Here is an 18,569-nt window from a genome sequence, read left to right on the forward strand (position 1 = left end):
ACTGAAGGTCTGTTTGATCTGTCATAAATCTTATCAGCTGTCTAACAGTTCCACTGTTAATATCTGAGAATATTTTAAAGCACCATAGCTGGTCATAAATTATTGCACCAGTTTTGTCTATCACTTTGTTTGCATAAGCAATACAATCTTACAAAACTGCAAAGTTGAGTTGTTATTTTTCTTTTGCTTGGACAGTGAGTAAAATATAATAGGGTTACCCCCCCAACCACTACCATCACTGTGTAAGGACTGGCAAATAAATTTTGTTGGTGGATATTTCATGTCTATTTTTCAAGGCTGGATGATGAAATACTTCCTCACACTAATCAAAATATTCTTGTAGAGCCTCTTACTAACAGCAGCAATGTTCAGGTCAAGGACTTGACAAACATACTCACCCATGGCAAGTAGGACAATTCGCCTGGAAGTTTGCCCATTAGCTTCTGCAGAATTTAAGGTTTTATTTTAAAAAAAGCTTAAAGATGAAAGAAAGCTTTCTAGCCTTATGACTGCAAAGGAAACCCTTAAATTATGACCAGCTGTCTTCTGAGAAAACAATGAGAGTCCTGTAGCACCTTAAAGACTAACAAATTTCTGCGGGCATAAGCTTTCGTGGGCTGCAGCCCACGTCATCAGATGCATGCAGAAATTTGTTAGTCTTTAAGGTGCTACAGGACTCTCGCTGTTTTTACTGTATACAGACTAACATGGCTACTCCTCTGGAACTATGTCTTCTGTGAGTGCAAACAGAAGGCCTCAAACAATGCATTGGCATGACCTGCCTCCATTCATCTCAATGTGCTCTTCACTTTGAAACCCTCAACCTTGTCTGCACACAGAAGTTTAACTAAAAAAGATTAAAAAACAGTTTAGTTAAAACATGTGCAAACTCCAGTAGACACACTTGTACTGGTTTAAAACTGGTTGTATTGATTTGGCTTGTGCCTGTAAGTTTACCAACGCAAGTTAAATGGATATAAATCACTTTAAACACAATTAAAGACTGTCCACACAAGGGCTTGCATCAGTTTAAAATCCGTCTTTAGTTAAACTAATGCAACTTTTGTATTTTTAGCAGGGCCTCAAAATTACTATGATCCGATTCTTCAGCCACTTAGACCAGTGTAAGTCAGGAGTATCTCCACTGAAGACAGAGAGTTACATGGCTTTAAAACTGGTGTGTGAGAGTGAAGAATCAAGTTTATGGGCTAGGTCAGGGGTGGCCAACCCGCGGCTCGCGAGCCGCATGCGGCTCTTTGCTATTTGGGCTCTTTGCTCTGAAATTGACAAGCAGCCTTGGAGAGGTAAATTAAATTTACAAGCTGCCCCTGAAATTGACCTATCAGTGCCAATTGTCAGGGGAGGGGAGCAAGGGAGGAGGGGAGCTTGTCAATTGAGACGTGAAACTGACAAGCTGCCCAGGAAAATGAGGAATCAGCATGAATTGTCGGCGGAGGGTAAGGAAAATGTGGCTCTTAGCATTATCAATAGCTATTTTTTGGCTCTTCGTCTCTGACTGGTTGGCCACCCCTGGGCTAGGTCATCAGCTGGTGTAAATCAGAACAGCTCTGATGATTTATTGTACCAGCTGAGTCTCTGTCCCTTTATGTGGAACTTCTGGGAAATTTTCTGCTATCCCTCCTCCCAAACAAGCCATACATACACTCTGAAGACTGGCAACAGACAGGATCTATATTCTGGTCTATTGACCCATTGGATGACGTGTTAAGGATTCTAGGTCAGCGGTTCCCAACCTTCTCGCATTTATGGATCCCTTTTCAACCTCCAAACATTTCACGGACTACCACGCTTCTAGTTTTATTTGAAATTGTACATTTCCTTGGTGAAGATATTATTTTTATTTTCTGCGGACCCCCTATGGTAGCCTCGTGGACCACCAGGGGTCCACAGACCACAGGTTAGGAACCGCTGCTCTAGGTGAACAACTTCCATCTGCTTCTCTCTCTTACCAGGAACAGCCTGTTAGTGAAGAGGAGAGTAGCGCTGAGGACTGAAGCTTTTAACATCATTGCAACTGAAATAACATCTCAAAACAGTGGACAGTGACCTATTTCATAAAAACTCACAGCTTTTTACTATGTAGTAGTAGATCCATGCAGCAGTGCTGAATAGTCTTTAACATTTACATATATTAATGTATGTAGCCAGGAGGTGTGGCCTCCCTCTGAGATTGACACAGAGGGAGAGCCAAACCCCCACTGGGGGTTGGAACCGGGAAAGACAAAACCTGACCAGAAGCAGGTAGGTGGGGCTAGGCCTTTAAAAGCCAGGCCTGCTCGCTCAGTCAGGGGCCAGCGGCCAGGGGAGAAAGACGCCTCTCCCTTGGTGCTCAAGCTTAGGGCCGCGCCTAACATCCACCCAGAGGAGACGCTGCCAGATCTACTCACGGTGTGGGGCCCTGCGGATCCGGAGGAGCTGCCTGAACCATATGACCCGGAGGAAGGACTGCCCAAGCCGCCTACTGCCGGGGACCCTGAGAACCTGCCGGCACTGCCTACTGCCTGGGATCCTGAGAACCTGCAGGAGCTGCCTACTGCCTGGGGGCCTGAGGACTTAGAGGAACTGCCCTCCACAGAGGAGCCTGCACAGTTTCCAGACCTGCTGCCGATTGACGGTGAGGGACTCGTGGGACTCCCGCACACCTTCTATCCCAGCAACCCAGAGAGAGACAACTAGCCCCAGGTACTCTAGGGAGAGGGTGGGAGGAAGAAGCCCAGGGAAGCCGACTATGGTGCGGCTGAGCTGACACTCACTGTGAGTCAGCGCGTTTCGGCCAGAGCCCCGCTGACCCAGTGACGGGATACCCTGTCACTGACAGGGCCCTGGGCTGGGACACAGTGGAGACGGGTGCACCTGCATCCCCCTCCCTCCTTCTCTCACCCTGACCTGGGGTGGATGCCCGTTGAGTGCTAGAAACCGCTGTCCTTCTGCCCTGCCCTGCCTAAGGGCTGGGCCATAGACTGCTGCTCACCCTGCTAAGTGCTCAAGCCTGTGTGAGTTTGTCTGCCCTGCCCTGCTTAAGGGCTGGGCCATAGACTACTGCTCACCCTGCTAAGGGCTTGAGCCTGTGTGAGTTTGTCTGCCCTGCCCTGCCTAAGGGCCGAGCCACAGACTGCTGCTCACCCTGCTAAGGGCTCGAGCCTGTGTGGGTTTGCCTGCTTGCCCTACTGAAGGGTCAGGCCAGAGACTGCTGACTCGCCTTGTCTAGGGCGCGAGACTGTGCTTGCTTGCTTGCTGGCCTGCCCTCCAGGGAGGTTAGGCTATAGACTGCTTCCTTGCCCTGCTGAGGGCTGTTTCCTGCTGCCGGCCGTCCCTGGCTGAGGGCCGGACCATAGACTGCTGGCACGCCCCATGGGACAAGAGACTATTTTCCCAAAGGAGCGGCCTGAACCAAGGCTCATCCTACTGAGGGCCAGAGGCGGCCCCTTAATTTGGACTCCTTGAAGGGCATAGGCGCCGGGAGGTGTGGCCTCCCTCTGAGATTGATGCAGAGGGACAGACACCAGCGCCACCCCCTACAGGGGATCTTCTACAGTGTATTTAACCTTTGTTTTGTAAAAAGGTTGCTACAATGAGAATTCTTATATCCTTTAGGATTTTACGAGCACGCCCTAGGGCGATTCAGAGGTGATGGTTTTTCTTTCAGCTCTGAAATTATACCAGTTCCATTTCCCTTAAACTGGCATACCAATATGTAATTTACACCGTGTTTACATGATAGCTCAGATCCTCACTTGGTGTAGATCAGCCTGATTTATATACTGACAATCTGGCCCTACAGATTTTAACTGAGTTTGTAACCAGTTTGCCTATACTAGACTTTTTTGGGAAGTATTCAACCGTTGCAGTGCCATAGGTGTAACACCACCACCCGTAACAATGGTGGGAATGCTAGTGCAGATAAACATCTAGACCTGTGAACATCTTAACCTGCTGTCACTGGGGTTAGACAGTCACAATAATGCATGTGCTGTGTCTGTATTAGCATTTGCCATAGTTACCAACAGTGCTGCTGCAACTGGGTAATTTCCAAAATAAAGCTTGCTTTAGGGAGCCTTAGGGTGTGTCTGTACTGCTGTTGGTGTGACCGCCACACGTGTAGACAGACCCAAGCAAGCTTGGATCTAGCTAGCTTGAATAACAGTAGCAGGGAAGCAGCAAGAACACGGACTAGCAACTTGAGTACAACCCCATGCTGCTGAGGCATCGCTCCCATTGTTATTCAGGCTAGCTAAATCAAACTTTGCTTGGGTATTTCTACACATGCTGCAATCACACCTATATGTAATCAGACCCTAGGTGACATGGTTGGTTCTAAATGTGATTTGAATCCACATGCAACATGGATAATAGTTACTTAAGAACCAAGACAGGGTTTCTCTCTTCCCAGTGGTCTAGTCTGGAACATGTCTGTATTATAATTGCTTCAGCACACCTTGCTTTTGTTTGCAACAAAGACAGGATTTCTTAACCATGCCTGTGTAAGCTATTTAGACAGCCCTCCTCCTTTCCAACATTCTGGGTGGTAGGACATCCCAGAATGCATTGCCACACTGTATGAATGTCCTGTGGGTTCTCTAATCCCCTACTGAGGCACTATGGGAAAGGTGCTCAATTTTTCAAAGGAGATTACAACCTTGATTAAGTAGCATGGTAGTTGTGGACAAACTACTGTTGTCAACACAATTGTATTCATTATATTTGAGTTGGATGAAAATGTCACAAAGTGGTTACAAAAACAGTGTTGTACGTATAGAGATAATTTTGGAAAACACTCAGCATTGGCTTAACTCTGCTCCCATTGACATCAAAGGATAATTTCAATGGGAACATAGGCAGACACCTTTCAAAAATCCCACCTAAAAGACAGGCAAGTGTTAAACACTGTTACACATCACCTCTGAACTCAGCCCCAGCCCAGCAGCCTTTTAATACTGGGCGGGCAGATTTCTGCTCCATGTCTCATTATTGTTTCTCATTGATTCTAAAAAATCAAAATTTTGGTGCAAGAACAGTATTTGGTCTAGATTTTCAGGGGCAAGGACTGCTCGCCGATGTTCTAGGGTGCTTTCGGTGGCAGCAAAGGCCTGGTCTGGCAGCACGACAGTGGCTGGTATGGCAAGGTACTGCCTACCTAATCTCGCCACAGCAGGGAAGCGGTGCTCGTTGGTTTTCCACCAGTCTAGTGGGTTGGTGCTGCGTTTGCAGAGAGGTTCCACGATGTAATTCTCCAGTTGCTGATGGATTTCAGGCATACTCTCCGTTGGATCTTTCCCCAAAAGGATGTCATACATGCTCTGGGACTGGCTACTTGGGCCTCTGTCTTTATAAGCAGACAGCTGGCCCCCTGCTTCTCCTACCTCTGCTTTGTAATCTGAATTCGGCACCCAGAACTGGGTAGAAGGTGGGGACTGGTGGTTGAAGACCTGCGATAGCATATTTTTGATTCTCTTATGCAGCTCACTCCTCAGGCTGGGGCTCAGGAACCTCATCTCCTTGAAACGTGGGTCTAGAAATGATGCAATAATCGCTGGGCTTTCCAGCACTTTCTCATCCTCCGATATGCTCCAGCGCTGCATGAGCTCTGACCTTATGTTGCCTACCACCATCTTGATGACATCACTGGACTCTTCCAACTGGTGCCCAATGGCAGCGACAATACCATGGATGCAAGGCATCAGGGAAGAGATGGAGATGTTCTGCTCCTCACGCAAGAATGATGTGGCAATCTTAATCGTCCTCATGACCGGCACCAGGTCCTGCAAGAGCTTCCACTGGTGGTCAGCTAAGATCTGGACAGCCAGCGTCCCTTTGGGATGTTCCTCCAGCAAGGACATGATAGCCCATTTGAGATCCAGAAGGCTCTCGCACATCTCAATGGTAGTTATCCAGCGAGACCCCACATCCATCACCAGCTTCAGCTTGGTCTTGTTGATCGCTTCCAGCTTGCTGTTCAGTGAGCAGGTGGCTTTCGCATCCTGCTGGAAGTAGCTCACAATGCCCCGGGCTGCAGTCAGAGCCTCTTGCACCTGCTCAACCTCCAGCCCTGCCTTGATGCACAGGTGTAGCACATGGGCAGCACAGCACAGGCTGGCCCAGCCATAAACGCTCTTGAGCTGCTGCGAATTCATCATTGTGTTCTGCAGGCTGTCGTGCATCACACAGAAAATGGACTTGTTGGACAACCCAAACTCAGTCAGGATGCTGTAGAGCTTCTCTCCTAAATCACCCTCCCTTTTAGCCTCATGCACCGGCTGGGTTTCCAGGATACATCTTGCCCGACGCCACTCTCCATCGATGAAGTTGGCCGTGATTGTCAAGTATGTCTGGCTGGGCTGGGACACCCAGAACTCCACACAGATGACTATGGACTGCGCTGTTTGCAAATAGCGCTCCAGGTGCTGCTTCACCACATTATATCTATGCCACAGCATGCTGGAGAGTTGAATAGGGGATGGGAGGGTAAAACTAGGCTCTAGATACCCAATGAGGAGGCCAAAGCCCTTGTCTTTCACCACGGAAAGAGGGTGGAGGTCACGAAATATCATCTCAAGCACCAGTTCCAGGATCACATCAGTCCTTGGTTCTGAGCAGGATGCGGTATGGTACAGGTAGTTTTCTGGAGTCATCTGCCGGGACCGCTTTATCACGTTCTCCTGAACCATGTAGTCAGACTCGGACGCCTGGTCGTCCTTCAGCTGCGACAGCAAAGTGTCGCGAATGCTGTGCTTCCTCACTAAGTGCTCCCGCATGGTGGTGGTGCTGTTGTGAAAGGAGAGCTGCTTCTTGCACACGTTGCATTCGACATAGGCATCTCCCAGCTTGGTGTAATAGTTCCACACCTTGGATTTGCGGCGGTCAACATAGAGGGAGGTGCTTGTGCCATCGTGATTTGCACCTTTCTCCCTCTTCCTTCTGGAAACTGGGCCAAGGTTGGCTGCCATGTTGTAGGTGTTGAACACCATCGATATTTCCTCTGTGGGAAGGAGAAATGCCAAAGTCACTATTAATCTCATCTAAAAAAATTGCATTAACCCCCTCCCTTCCCCCAAAGCACAGTGGTTTCATTTTTTCATAGAGTTTAAGGGGGAACCATTAGATCATCTTATCTGATCTCTTCTATATCACAGGGGTATTTGGGTGAATTTATAGCCTGTGTTGAGCCCAATTACTTAAGTTAAACCAAAGCATTTCAGTCCTCAGGAGACTAAATTGTGTGCCACAGGCAGAGAACGAGAGATCAAGATGCCATCAATGCCTGAGGTCCATGCAACAGTAGGAATTGATTGGGTGAGATGTGCCCAGATGATCCCAGCAGGCAAACAGTGCCTCAGGCTGCAGAGGAATGTGAAAAAGGGATGTGGATGGCAGAGTTGTAGGAAAGAGATCTTTATTGAACATGTCGGGAGACCAGTAGTAGGTAGGTGTGGAAGTTCTAGAGTTGGTGTGGAAGCAATCTGGTTCAGCCAGCATTCATGAGCTTCTTGGTGCCATAGTGAACTAAGTCCCTCCTGTAAGCTGACCCTCTTTCTCAGGTCCCCTCGTCATACTACACAGCAGCATGCAAAATTAAGTTTTATAGTTTATGAAGGTCTAATATCGCTTAGGTCACACTTTATATAAAGGGGATACATTTATAAATAGTTTATACAGGTTTAATAGATGTTATAAGCATGCTACAGACTTCAGTGGCATGTACCATAGATGGTTATAAGCATATCAGTAGAAGGCATTATAGGTGCCTATATGAGCAATCTGTTGGCCTCTGGGACTCTTTAACAAATGGTTAATCAACTATTATAGCATCTGTTCATCTATTTGTAAACTACTTATAAATGTTCATGTGAAGTGTGCCCATTATTTATACAGCACCATACATGGGCCTAGTTCTTTACAGCCATATGTGAGGCAGATAACAACATAATGGCATCATTGCAAAATGCATTATTAGAAAGAGGCCAGAGGAATGCACGTACCTTGCACTGTCTGAGGGTAGGATTGAGTGATAACAGGAAGAGACTGCTCTTCTATTATCTCCTCTTTAGGCTGTGCATCCCCTCCGTTGTCCTCTGGCTTAATACTTTTCTGCAAGAACTGAGATACCCTCTTGGAGTTTACATCTGCCATTTCGCTCTTAAGGAGAAAAACACAATGATCATTAGACCAATGACAAGGGGCACGGTCCTGCACTTTTTCCTTAGGCAATTAAAAAGAAGGCAACCGAATAGGGAGCCAGAATCTGTTCTTGGATACATACGATTTATAGTAGTGTAAGCAAGATGAGAATCTAGCCATGGTTCTCCTCTACTATGGACATTACCTCCAAATAATAACTAGTGCTAACATAATGCCTGTTGTCCATGAATTTCACTGCGTTTTGCAAAGCGAGTCAGTATTGTTACCCCCACTGTACAGTAAACATTTATGCCAGTGTATTTGTAGATTTTAAGGTGACTGCAATCATTTAGTTGGAGCTACTGCATAACACAGGGTGTGGAATTTCACGCAGTAATTTCTGTAGTGGAGAGAATTACTCTTCCCTGTGAAGACAAGATTGCCATCTGTTCTGTCTAGGTGCTTAGATATCGCAGTGATGGGTGGCCATAAGAACCCATGCAAATAAAACAGTAGTATAAACAGATGCATAGCAGGGCTAGACATAGGTTAGTCAAAGGAAAACCTCTATTTTCTAATTCAAGTGATCCAATGGGTGGGGTTTCCTTGATTGGCAAAGGATATCTGTTCTGATTTCCTAGCACGGAGTCATGCACTGTTAAATATTGACGTCTAAATCCCCCTTTACCTCCCACCTTCAGTCATATTCAAAAGCTAAAAACCAGCATTCTGTCTGTGTCAGTATCAGTGGGAATGCCTTCAGCAGCCGCTTATTTAAACAAGTGATCTTTTAAGCAGCTGATATCTACAACTGCACTGCAGCGTTCCTTGCAAGGAGGAGGGGCCATCTGGCAACAACCTGCAAAGACCGACAAGCCTAGAAGGCATCATAAATCAGGAATGTAAATATCATTTGGACGCAAGGTTTGGCAATCAGGAATCTATTTTGTCACTTACACTTGATTATATGCGCTCCATATAGTGCAGAAGGTTTTAGAGGAAAGCTGCATGTCAAAATATGTAGCATTTCATGGATAGCTAGGAATACCTATGTTATTTTACAATCACGAGATCTCATGACATCATTAGATACCATGGTTATAGATGCTATATAAAAACCTAAGCTAGCTAGGTCACCTTCTCTGACAGCAAGAAGCAAAGAGAGCAAGACGTATTTTCAAGCCAAAATTGCAGCCTCTGCATGGGTTTTACCTATTTCAGCATGCTTGTCACGAGTCTTTTTAAAGTCAAACCCAAGCTTATCTCATTTGCTAATGCCTCGTCATTTCTTCCTGCCCTCTGCTGCTATTTTTTTACTGCAACTCCATCATTTAACTCTGCAGAGCCTTCCAAAGAAGGCGGATATGCCATTTTGCACAAAAGGTGCTACACAATGCTGCCGAGAGTCGGGTGGTATTGTTAAAGGAGCGCGGGGTGACAGTGGAAATAACCCAAGTGCTGACATCACATTTTTAAAACTCCAGCTTTTCACATGCAGAGACTGTAGTAAAAAAAAAGCCCTGACCAGAAAATAATTTCAAGGTTAATTTGCTATAAGAATCACTGTTTTTCCTCTCCTGTGAAGTTCAGACATTATGTCCAGCATAGAAAAATATACTAGAGTGCACAGATTGAAACAAAGCTCAGACAAATGAAGAAATAAGCAGACATATGACAGTGTATACTCACTGCTTTGTTACCATGGGCATAATACAGGCTGGTAGGTTGTTTGCAGTCTCTGAGTTCTAGGCAGTGAAATGGGATAGCTAACCTTTCATCTGGAAGTAATTCATTTAGGGCTCCTCTCAAAAGTTCACACTGGGATGAAAAGTGATCTGAACTTAAATGGATGTATTCTTGGATGCCAAGGAAGCTGCAGGCATGTCAGAGCACAGATGCTGCATACAAACGTATGCTTGTGTACCAACGGGTGAGGAGGATGTCTTATGGTTCACATTTATAGTAATACCTCTGCATCTTCAAAGTCCTGTTCAAAATAATCCAGTTAATCATCAACTATTTCAACACTATTCTGCCCTTGGATATTTAGTTAATAAGACACAAATTTTTAAGTGTGGATAATTAGCCATTGGAAAAAACTCCCATAGGAAGTCGTTTTTCACATGCTGGTCCCTATGTATATTCCACACGTGAGTAAGCATGCAAATCATGCACCTGAAACCAGAGATTTCTAGCAAGTAGCATCCATTGGTCCACACCTGCGCAGTTGCCCTCCTTGTGCTCTGAACTGAGGGCATGAGGGGTGGTGCAGATCAACGCCCCTCCAGTTCCTCCTTAACACCACATGGCCTGAGTTGGAATCCTCTGTATCAGTAGCTACCTCTGTGTTTCTTCTTCTTCAGAACGTGTACGTATAATTGTACATAGTTTTTTGTATTTATAATGTTGTTAGAGTTTTAGCGTTATAGCATAATTTTCCCCACCTTGGGGAGCCTCTCCCTGTTGACAAGGACCACGCCCAGAGTCCTGGGGCATAAGAACTGTATTTCCTGTCCCTGCTCCTTCTCCATGAGTGACAGACACCAGCACTGACTGTTGCCTTGGAGAACTCACTTCTCCACTAAGTCCAGCATCTGCTGCTCTTCCTCCCTCCCCCAAACCCGCAAGTGACAATGAGCCAGGGGTGCTGGAACAATCTGGATAGTGAGGGTGCTGAGAGCCATTGAACCAAACTGTAAACCCTGTGCAGGATGGAAACCACTTCAAGCCAGGGGCTGCTGCTGCAGCCCCAGCATCTATGAAGAGAGCTGCAACTGAGGAAATACCTTGTGGAGAAGGCCATGAGATCACAGTTGGATCCGAGCCACAGAGACAACCCCCCCATACAGCAGGTCTCAACTGATGAGCAGCACCACTCAGAGCATAGGCAATCTTCACGGAAAGTTGGGACACTGAGTACATGGCCGACGGTTTAAGGGTTGGTCTGGTAAGTACTGATAGTACAAGACTGAGGTCCCATTATGATCTAGCTTCAGCACCCTTGGAAAGGTCCTAACAGGACCTTTCAGGAATCCAATTGTTGTTGCGTTAGTAAAAATAGAGTAGTCTTCTACGGGAGGATGGAAGGTACTGATTACTGCTAGATGGACCCCCAGTGACTAACAGAAAGCCCCGACATTTTCAGGGACAGGAGATCATCTAAAACAGCAGGAATATCTGCTGATTCTGGAGATAACTGATTATGTTGCATGCAGCTAGAGACTCGACTGTTGCCTCCATTTAGCCAGACAGCATCTTCTGCGGGAATCAAGTCCCAGGATGGCATTCCCTCACTGGGTGAAGGTCTCATTCTGGAAGACGCCCTACTTAATGATTCCTTGGGCTTAGCAGCTCTGGCTTTGGCTCCTGAGCCCCAGTCGCCATTACATCAGCCAGATAGGTGAATGAACTAGAAGCCCTCATGGCTGACCTGCCATACACTGTATTTCATAAGGAAAAGGTTTCCCTTCAACTGCACCTGAAATTCACTCCCAAGGTAATTTCTGAGTTTCATATGAATCAACTTATTCACTTACCAGTGTTCTTTTCAAGACGTCATACTTCAGTGAGGAGAGGAGACTTCACTCGATATCAGACAGGCTTTGACATTTTATCTGCAAAGAATGAAACCGATTAGAAAATCATCAAGGTTATTTGTCACTATAGTGGAGTAATTGCGAGGACAAGCATTATCTGCTCAGGGACTCTCTAAGTGGCTTTCTTTCTGCATCATTCTTTGTTATCAGTTGGCATATATTCCTCTCCCGGGTGGGACGAGAATCCATTCCACTAGAGCACAGCCATCCTCAACAGCATTCCTTCAAGAGGTACCTATACTAAACATTTGTAGGGCAGCTACCTGGATCTCCATACATACATTCAAAAAAAAATTATGCATTAGTCCAGGCCTCCTCTGCAGATTCAGCTGTTGGGACCACAGTATTACAAACATCTATTCCAACTGCATCCTCCTTCCCGCATTCTGTTTGAATACTGCTTACCAATTATCCATGTGTGGAATATACATAGGGACCAGCACTCGAAGAAGAAATGGAAGTTACTTGCCTGTAATGAGAGATTCTTCAAGCTGTGTGGTCATTATCTGTATTCCTCTACCTGCCCTCCTTCCCTCTGCTTTGGATCTTTCTGATTTGTGGTAAAAAGGGGAATTGGAGAGGTGTCAGTCTGCACTGCTCCTTATGCCTTTTGTTCAGAGCCCGAGGAGGACAACTGGGCAGATGCAGACCAATGGACACTAATTGCTAGAAATCTCCTGTCTCATGGAGTGCATGCATACCACCTGTGAAATATATATAGATGGAGACCACACATCTCAAAGAATTACCAGTTACATATAACTAACCTCCATATTCTCCATCTCCTTGAAGTCTTCACATCTAGACTGGATGACTTTCTGGAAGAGATGCTTTAGCCAAATACTCCTGTATTGAGCCCAAAAACAAGTAACTGGATAAAATTGTATGGCCAGTGTTTTTCGGGCAGTTGGACTACATGATCTAAAGGTCTCTTCTTACCTTAAAATCTGTGAGTCTATGAAACCCAGAATTTGGCTTTAGCTAATTAATACAGGACACGCAGGATCACTGGCTTCTGCTATAGACTTTATTTGACTCAAACTAATTTGGAACGATGCATAGTTTAAAATATTCTAATTGCAAATAAGGGGCTATGCTTTGCCTTCTTGATGTTTAACTCACATAATAACTAATAGACACTTTGCAAGCTTGGGCCCCAATCCTGCAATCAGATCCACCTGGATCGACCCCTGAGACCATGCAAAAATCAACGGCGGCTCTTCAGAAGTGCGATGATACCTTAGCTCTCATATTGTCAATCCAGTGGCAGGAACAGGGTCCAACTTATTATGTCAAACAAAAAATATATCTATTGAAGACCCAATCCTGGGAATTGCCAAGTGAACTCAACTCACAGAGACATCAATGAGAGTTGATAGTGCCAAGGTCTCTGCAAGATATTTAGGGATAATCTCTCCTGTGGCTGTACATAAGAAAAAATGCAATCCCATCAGGAGGATTCAGGTGATATATACTATCAGAGCAAAGTGTGCATTGTATATTCATGATATACATCAAGAATGATGGGCTGCATCACAACATAGGTTTGTAAGCAGAAAGCAGCATTGTTGTTGATGGAGATATAGTCTAATAATATCAGAATACATAAAAGCTTGCATTTTCTGCATACAACTCCAATACCAAAGGATTTTGAATTAGTTTGCAAGTTCAACGTAGCAATATACAATCTGCCTGTGTCCCAAAAAAGATGGATGGTCTTGCGGGAAAGCCACTGGCTTGGGACTCAGATCTAGGTTCACTTGCTGCTACACACTCCCTGTGTGACTTTGAACTTAATTTCTCTTGACCTCAGTTGTCCATTTGTAAAATAAGGTGGAAATACTTCCTTATAATAACAATGGGGAACCAGTGTGGCCTAGTGGTTAGAGTGTGGGCTCTAACTCAGGAGACTAGGATTCTGTTCATGGCTCTGCCACAGCTTGCTGGGTGACCTTGGGCAAGTCACATCACCTCTGAGTGTCAGGGTCCCCATCTGTAAAACGGGGATAATGATACCAGCCCCCTTTGTAAAGTGCATTGAGATTTACTGAAGAAGAGTGTTCGATAAAAGCTTGTGACCCCTCCATGCCTAGGGTCGCCCACCTGAAAATACCAAGGTTAGGGCAGGCTGCAAAGGACAGCAGATTCTCCCAGAACTGGTGGATAAAATGGAAGTTAGATTCCCCGACCAGTCACAAACAGTGCTCCTGATTTCCCAAACTGGTTATCAAGAAGCTACAATAAGAAATACACATCCCCCTTTATTGCATTTCAGCCTCTGGTTCCCAATCAGCAACTGGGTCCAGTAAGGAGATTCCCCTGATCCCTAAAGGGTCAGCCACATTGCCAGCAGGGACGCCATTTCAGTTTTTTTATTATCTGCCAAAAAACAAACAAAAAAAAAAACCTTACAGTGCTCCTGTAAGCTAATTTCTATCTAATTCCTATCTAAAGAAAAATAAATACTAGATCCACTCACATCTAATACTAACATATTCTGACATCTTGTGTCAAGTCACTTCAGGGACACTGGTTAGGCTTAAAATTTTAATGTATATTCTTACTTTGTTATAAACTCTTGAATACAACAATTGAAACAATGGTAGAAAAATCTAGATTACTTTCTATCATTTAGGCTACTTACTTTTTGCAGTTCACCAAGCTTGGAATAAATCATTTAACTTTTGGAAGCATCCTTCTAGGGCAAAGCCCTGTGAGTTTATACTGCACCTGCCTGGAGTTATAGGGAGTGTTACCATACTACAAATAATAGATTAGAAACTGACTTTTAACAGGAATGAAACTGACACTTTCAAGTCACTTTCACAGTATTGCCAACCCCAAATAATCAAAAATCATGAGTCAGGGTGCACTGGGGTCACACTTTGAAGGCTTCTCCACAGGCAGGAGGGCTAGAAACTTACTTTTCCTAAGAATGAAGGCTGAAATAGGAAAATAGTCATCATGAGACTCATGACAAAACCATGAGTTAGCAACACTGCTTTCACTTCTTTTTAAAGGCTAGTTACTTTCCAGAAGGCTCTTAAACACAACACTACACTGATTGAGTTGCCTTTCTCATAGGAAAGTATTTAAAACCAAACACCAAGAAAATTCCACATTTTAAAGTTGAGGAAAAAATGGAGGTTTCTGAGGTATAGCAGGGCCACTGCAGGTAGGAAAGTAAAATAAACAAGCACAGGAGCTCTGGGCAGCTCTTCCTCTTGAAAAAGAGTTGGAGAGTTAAATCTTCTAGTCCTTAATCAGGTAAAACTTTTATTGTCTTCCGTGCCTCCACTCACAGATATCTCATATCTCCCTCTTTTCTGAATGTAACCTTGGCTCAGAGGGGCTTGGCTGTATTTCTTCTGAGTCCCTGGGTTCTCCAACACCTCACCCCGGGATTCCTGTCTACAGGCTCATCTAACCACTTCTAGATCAAAAACAATGAGAGTTCTGTGGCACTTTAAAGACCAACAAATTTCATATTTGCAGGCATAAGCTTTCGCGAGACTTCACCTCTCTTCTTCAGATGCAGTATGCCTGCAAATATGAAATTTGTTAGTCTTTAAAGTGCCACAGAACTCTCGTTGTTTTTGCTGTATACAGACTAACACGGCTACCCCTCTGGAACACTTCTAGATCCTTAATCTAATCACCAACCCTTTCTTATTTTAATCACTGCCTGTGTGTGTAAACAAAATACTGATTAGTCCCTCCCTGCCCCAGGGGCACAATCTGGGACTGTCTGGGAGCGGGCTTCCATTCCTCTGCAGAACTCACTCAGGTTGCCTGGGCTGGGACTAGGACGTGTGCTGCAATCAGACCTGTACAAAACTGGGGGGGGCTCCTGCCCCCCCAAATGGCATCCCTGATTGCCAGATCAATATAAGTTTGGATCTTATCCAAAATACCACACTGCCCACCAATCCTTTAGTAACTAAAACTATTGTAAAAGGAAAGAAACAAATAAAAGAGATATTAAATGGTCAAAGCAATCAGATACATACAAATGAATTCAAAGTCCATATATATCAGATTCTTAGCAGAATTGTGGTGTTTGTAGGCTTGTACAGTCCCTCTGGTGTACAGCCAGTACCTGGATGGGTCTCAGTCCTTTGTTTCACAGCTTCAGTTGTAGATGAGTTGATCCAGAGAGAGGAAGCAGGAATGAAGACAAGATGGAGATGGTGAAGCTGCATTTTGTAGTCTCTGGTCTGCCACGTGGCGGCTTGTTTCAAACACAAGCTCAGCTCAGTCACATGGGCATGGAAGGGCACTTGCAGTCCCCTGGCTCTGAGGACTGCCCATTGTCCCAACATGTCCTGATGACTCATAGGTGCCCTCATGGCTTCTCTCCCTAGTGGACTCATTGTAAAGGTAATGGCCCTTGATGAGTCATCAATCCTGACACACATCCGCTTGGGGGGCTGTAACCCAGTAGCACAGCACAAGTGTTTGGATACAGATATATCACACATATCCATAATTTACAGTATAAAGATGACGCATACACATAGACAATATCATCATACTTACCAAATTATAACCTTTTTAATGGTTCCTGACATGGCCTAACTTGTAAGATATTTATTGCAATTTTGTCATATCAGTATTAAATAATAATATAAATGGTCACCCTTAATCCAGAAAGCGTCACAGAGCTGCCTTTGGATTATAAACTTTTTGGGGCAGGGACTGATTCTTACTATGTACAACACCTACCACAATGGGTCCTCAACAGATATTGAGGCCTGTAGATGCTACCCTAATACAAATAATAAATAATAATGATCATTATCACTGGTATGCAGCCAACACTGGGCAGTAACACTTATTACAACTGAACACTGAAAGCGAAGAATTATATCCTCAGTTTCTGTTTTCTGCTGCAGTATAGTGCTTATTAATACTGTGCATTTTTAAAAGATTCATTTGGCATTCATTTTTACCTAATAGATTCACACAGTCATTGTACATTAACGTGCTGTATATTCATTGTGGATTTCTGTCAATACTTTTTCTTAATAACTGCTTTTCTTTTATACTCTTTCCCTTGTCAGAAACTATGACCTACCTAGCTACAGTATTCCCAAGGCAAGGTTTCTCTGACCTCTACAGTGCTAAACAGAGGGACTAAATGTCTGCACTCAGTCATGCAAATGGGGTCTTCACTGCCACAGAGAAATCTGTAGCAGCTGAAAAATGGCAGAGGACATTAAAATAAGCAACAAAACAAAAACACTTGCCACACTGGAAACATTAACATGAATGTTTGAAAATAAATCAGTTGTTTGTAGTGGTGTTGGTCCCAGAATATGAGAGGGACAATGTAAGTGAGGTAATGTTTTATTGGATCAACCTCTGTTGGTGAAAAAGACAAGCTTTTGAGCTACCCCAAGCTTGTTTTCTGGTCTGCAAATAAATCTGTCCAGTGCTTTAGACCCAGGGGCATGCAGTTCATATGAGCATGTCACTTACAACTCTGTGGGCGTGGAGTGTGTCTGTTCTGCTAAAGATTTGCCATACAGAGCATTGAGGTGAACAGTTCCGTCAAACTCCTAAAATATTTGTAAGGGGGTGGGGGCGCTGGAATACATTCAAGGAAAAGATATTTAATCTAGCTATCCATTTGCAAAGGAGTAACCTCAGAATATTATTTCATCTAATTTATCCAAGCATTTGGAAAGGAGCAACCCTAGCATGGAATTGAATAGTATCTATCGCAATGGTTCCTAATCTTCTTGGCTCAAGGGCCACAAATATAATTTTTACAACCTGAAGGACCACCAGTCTCTGCCAGCAGCTCCCCTTCTCCTCCCCACTGCAGCCAGCCAGAGGGAAGGAGTTCAGCAAGGAGGATCTCCCATCTCCCTGGCTGCAGCAGGGAAATTGTGCGCTCCACCTGGGTCCCTAGGCAGTGACTCTCTTCTGCAGCCAGGGGGATGGGAGATTAGTGCTCCCTCCCTCTGGCTCCAACAGGGACCACAGAGCCTAGGGACCCACGTGGAGCGCTTTGCACTGTTCCCTGCTACAGCCACGGGGAGGGGAGCGCTGATCTCCCATCCCCTTGGCTGCAGCAAGGAGCTCTGCTTGGATACTAAGGCAGCGGCTCCCTTCTGCAGCCAGTGGATGGGGAGCCGCGGGCCACTCTGAAGGACCCCACAGGTCACTTTTGGCCTGCGGGCCATGGGTTGGGAACCACTGATCTATCCTCCTGCCCATCCATTTGCAAAGCATCAAACCCAGATTTTCATGGTTACTAATCTGAAAAAAAATTGTAAGCAGGAGATTTAAAAAAGGAAAAACAAAAAACAAACAACCCCCCCCCCCCCCCGACAAACAGACAAGTGATCAGGTAGCACAATCTATTCACTGAGGTCCTTTTGTCCTAACCCTCTCACTTCCCTGCTCCTTTTGGCACTTTCTAGCACTCCCAGTTTAGTACCTAGTATTTCTGTGCCTACTGCATATGGAGCAGCCATGTGCACTCTCACACACTGTACCTACATAGATATGTTACATATAGGTTATCTGCATAGTCATATATGGCCCTGAACATAAACACAGATTCTATGTGTATCTATCTAGGTGCAAGAGGGAATGAAGGTATTTAGATGTGTGTATGTCCATATAGGGGTCCTTTTCTCTTTAAGGGTCCCTCCCTTTCCATGAGAATCTAAGGCTCGTTAAGAGCGACCTCTATAGGGCTTTCTCTGCATAGAAACATAAGAATATTTTAATCTGTATGTGGACTGTTATGGGGCTTTTTTCCACAGAAGCCTAAGGTTATCTTGCTCTATACAGGGACAATTATAGGGGTGTCTCTGCACAGAT

The 18,569-nt window shown here is 44.9% G+C and overlaps 1 protein-coding gene across 1 annotated transcript; it reads right to left on the reverse strand.

The window, feature by feature from the left end:
• Nucleotides 1–101: 101 nt before the first annotated feature.
• On the reverse strand, nucleotides 102–10,820 carry LOC137159066 (E3 SUMO-protein ligase ZBED1-like). The gene is made up of 4 exons (XM_067557249.1): nucleotides 10,711–10,820; nucleotides 9,826–10,009; nucleotides 7,998–8,154; nucleotides 102–6,997 (listed from the first exon to the last, which is right to left on the reverse strand). The coding sequence occupies exons 1-4, from the start codon at nucleotides 10,818–10,820 to the stop codon at nucleotides 4,950–4,952; spliced, it is 2,499 nt and encodes an 832-aa protein (XP_067413350.1). The 3' UTR covers nucleotides 102–4,949.
• Between the last annotated feature and the right edge of the window lie 7,749 nt (nucleotides 10,821–18,569).

The sequence above is a fragment of the Emydura macquarii genome, unplaced genomic scaffold, assembly GCF_026122565.2.
Source record: "Emydura macquarii macquarii isolate MOO-44397 ecotype Brisbane River unplaced genomic scaffold, CSIRO-AGI_Emac_v2 contig_1790, whole genome shotgun sequence".
Classification (NCBI taxonomy): domain Eukaryota; kingdom Metazoa; phylum Chordata; order Testudines; family Chelidae; genus Emydura; species Emydura macquarii.